At 46.8% G+C, this 3,084-nt stretch overlaps 1 protein-coding gene across 1 annotated transcript; it reads left to right on the plus strand.

Annotated features, from left to right (window-relative positions):
* The first annotated feature begins 307 nt into the window (after nt 1-307).
* Nucleotides 308-2,595, plus strand: CRP (C-reactive protein). The gene is made up of 2 exons (XM_010360790.2): nt 308-495; nt 752-2,595. The coding sequence occupies exons 1-2, from the start codon at nt 435-437 to the stop codon at nt 1,363-1,365; spliced, it is 675 nt and encodes a 224-aa protein (XP_010359092.1). The 5' UTR covers nt 308-434; the 3' UTR covers nt 1,366-2,595.
* Nucleotides 2,596-3,084: the final 489 nt, after the last annotated feature.

The raw sequence follows: 3,084 nt of genomic DNA on the forward strand, positions 1-3,084 counted from the left end.
TGGGTGTTGGAGAGGCAGCTACCATGTGCACCCAGATGGCCACTCATTTAATATGTTACCATTTCCCATTATTTTCTCAGGATAGATAGCCAAAGTGGAACCCTGGGAGATTTCTTCATTTTTCCTGTCACAAAGAATTGGTAATTCAGTAGTCATAGGAGTTTGTAATAAATAACCCACATTGATTTCTCTGTTCTGGAATAATTTTGCTTCTTCTCTTCCCGAAGCTCTGACACTTGCCCCAACAGGCAATGACGGAAAATTATTTACAAAGTGGCACAAACTCCCTTACTGCTTTGGATATAAATCCAGGCAGGAGGGGGTAGCTCTGAGGCAAGAGATCTAGGACTTCTAGCCCCTGAACTTTCAGCCGAATACATCTTTTCCAAAGGAGTGAATTCAGGTCCTTGTATCACTGGCAGCAGGGCGTGACCATGGAGAAGCTGTTGTGTTTCTTGGTCTTGACCAGCCTCTCTCATGCTTTTGGCCAGAGAGGTAAGGGCCACCCCAGGCTATGGGAGAGATTTGATCTGAGGTATGGGGATGGGGTCTAAGACTGTATGAACAGAACAGTGGAGCACCCATCATGATGTGTGTGTGTGTGTGTGTGTGTGTGTGTGTGTGTGATGTGTGTGTGTAACTGGAGAAGGGGTCAGTCTGTTTCTCAACTTTAAACTCTATACGTAAGTGAGGGGATAGATCTTTGTGATCTGAGAAACCTCTCATATTTGCTTATTTTTCTGGCTCACAGACATGTCGATGAAGGCTTTTGTGTTTCCCAAAGAGTCGGATAATTCCTATGTAACCCTCAAAGCACAGTTAACGAAGCCTCTCAAAGCCTTCACTGTGTGCCTCCACTTCTACACGGAGCTCTCCTCAACCCGTGGGTACAGTATTTTCTCTTATGCCACCAAGAGACAAAATAATGAGATTCTCATATTTTGGTCTAAGGATATAGGATACAGTTTTACAGTGGGTGGGTCTGAAATATTATTCGAGGTTCCTGAAGTCACAGTAGCTCCAGTACACATTTGTACAAGCTGGGAGTCCGCCTCGGGGATTGTGGAGTTCTGGGTGGATGGAAAGCCCAGGGTAAGGAAGAGTCTGAAGAGGGGATACACTGTGGGGGAAGATGCAAGCATCATCTTGGGGCAGGAGCAGGATTCCTTCGGTGGGAGCTTTGAAACACAGCAGTCCCTGGTGGGAGACATTGGAAATGTGAACATGTGGGACTTTGTGCTGTCACCAGATGAGATTAACACCGTCTATCTTGGCGGGCCCTTCAGTCCTAATGTGCTGTACTGGCGGGCACTGAAGTATGAAGTGCAAGGTGAAGTGTTCATCAAACCCCAGCTGTGGTCCTGATGGTACCTCCCGGTTTTTTACACCGCATGCGCCCCACATCTCTGTCTCTGGTACCTCCCGGTTTTTCACACTGCACGGTTCCCATGTGGCTGTCTCTGGGCCTTTGTTCCCCTAGATGCATTGCAGGCCTGTTCCACCCTCCTCAGCACCTGAGAATGGAGGTAAAGTGTCTGGTCTGGGAGCTCGTTAACTATGCTGGGAAACTTTGTCCAAAAGAATCAGAATTTGAGGCGTTTTGTTTTCATTTTTATTTCTTTTTAAGTTGGACAGATCTTGGAGATAATGTCTTACCCTCACATAGATGAAAAAACTGACACCCAGAAAGGAGAAATGATGTTTTAAAAAAATGTCACAAGGCAAGAACTGAGAAGGAAGTGCTGGTCTTCTATTTAATTCCCCGCCCAGGACCCCCAGAAAGCAGGAGGGCATTGCCCACATTTACAGGGCTCTTCAGTCTCAGAATCAGGACATTGGCCAGGTCTCCAGTTTGGGTCCAGAATGCTCATGATCATGCCATGGAACTGCTGGACCCAGGTCTCCTGAAATGGGAAGCCCAGCAACACTGCACCGTTCCTCCATTTTTCTCAAAGCACACTGGAAAGGCCATTAGAATTGCCCTAGCAGAGAAGGTCTGCTTTTTTTTCCAGAGCAAAATGAGGCACTAGGTATAAATATGTTGTTACTGCCAAGAACTTACATAACAATGGTTTTCGTTTGCTCGCAGTGCTTTCTTAATTTTATGGCTCTTCTGGGAAACTCCTCCCCTTTTCCACATGAACCTTGTGGGGCTGCGAATTCCTTCTTCAACCCCTCATTCCCAATATACCCAGGCCGCAAGAGTGGACATGAACCACAGGGGGTCCTGTCAGAGTAGCTCATCTCCCATCTCCCCAGCTCCCTATCTGGAGGATAGTTGGATAGTTATGTGTTCCCAGCAGGACCAATTATAGCCTTTCCAAGGATTGAGTTATGGCCTTTGGGAGTGAGACATCTTCTTGCTGCTGGATTTCCAATCTGAAAGGACATGAACCTGGGACCACCAGTAGCCATCTTGTTTGCCACATGGAGAGAGACTGTGAGGACAGAAGCCAAACTGGAAGTGGAGGAGCCAAGGGATTGACAAACAACAGAGCCTTGACCACATGGAGTCTCTGAATCAGCCTTGTCCAGAACCAGATCTACACCTGGACTGCCCAGGTCCATAAGCCAATAAAGCCCCTGTTTACTTGAGCGAGTCCAAGCTGTTTTCTGATGGTTGCTGTAGAGGTTGTGACTAACTTCTGTAATGGCCTTTGAAACCAAGTCCCTGTAACTTTACACTGCCCGTTACACAACATGTCCATGGCACTTTAACCTGTCCCCGAGAGTCCCCTGAAGGGATTCCCTCTGACAAGCACAGTCCCTCTTTTGAGACAGCTGGCCATTCATGTATGGCCAGTTGTGGGGGTTTTAATACTCTCATTCTATCATTATTCCAATTTGGGAGCAAAAACTAAAGATCATTGAGATCCATGAATCTGATGCCAGGTTCAGTGACTGGAATGCACTTGTCCCAGTTGGTTCCGGTTCTTTGTAGAAACAGACCACTCAAAGATGACAGCAGCTGGCTTCCTCCAGAAGTGTCCTTCAACACGGTCTTTCAGTACTAAGTGACCAGTAGAAGTTACTCCATAAAGACCACAGCCAGAAATGAATTATGGGGCTTCCTGCATATCAAAT

This window comes from Rhinopithecus roxellana, chromosome 8, assembly GCF_007565055.1.
Source record: "Rhinopithecus roxellana isolate Shanxi Qingling chromosome 8, ASM756505v1, whole genome shotgun sequence".
NCBI lineage: Eukaryota > Metazoa > Chordata > Mammalia > Primates > Cercopithecidae > Rhinopithecus > Rhinopithecus roxellana.

What these genes read in the sequence shown, in the direction of transcription:
- CRP (XM_010360790.2), top strand. Translation starts at nt 435, where the DNA reads ATGGAGAAGCTGTTGTGTTTCTTGGTCTTGACCAGCCTCTCTCATGCT. An exon ending in TCATGCTTTTGGCCAGAGAG is followed by an intron (nt 496 to 751) that starts GTAAGGGCCACC and finishes TCTGGCTCACAG; the next exon opens with ACATGTCGATGAAGGCTTTT.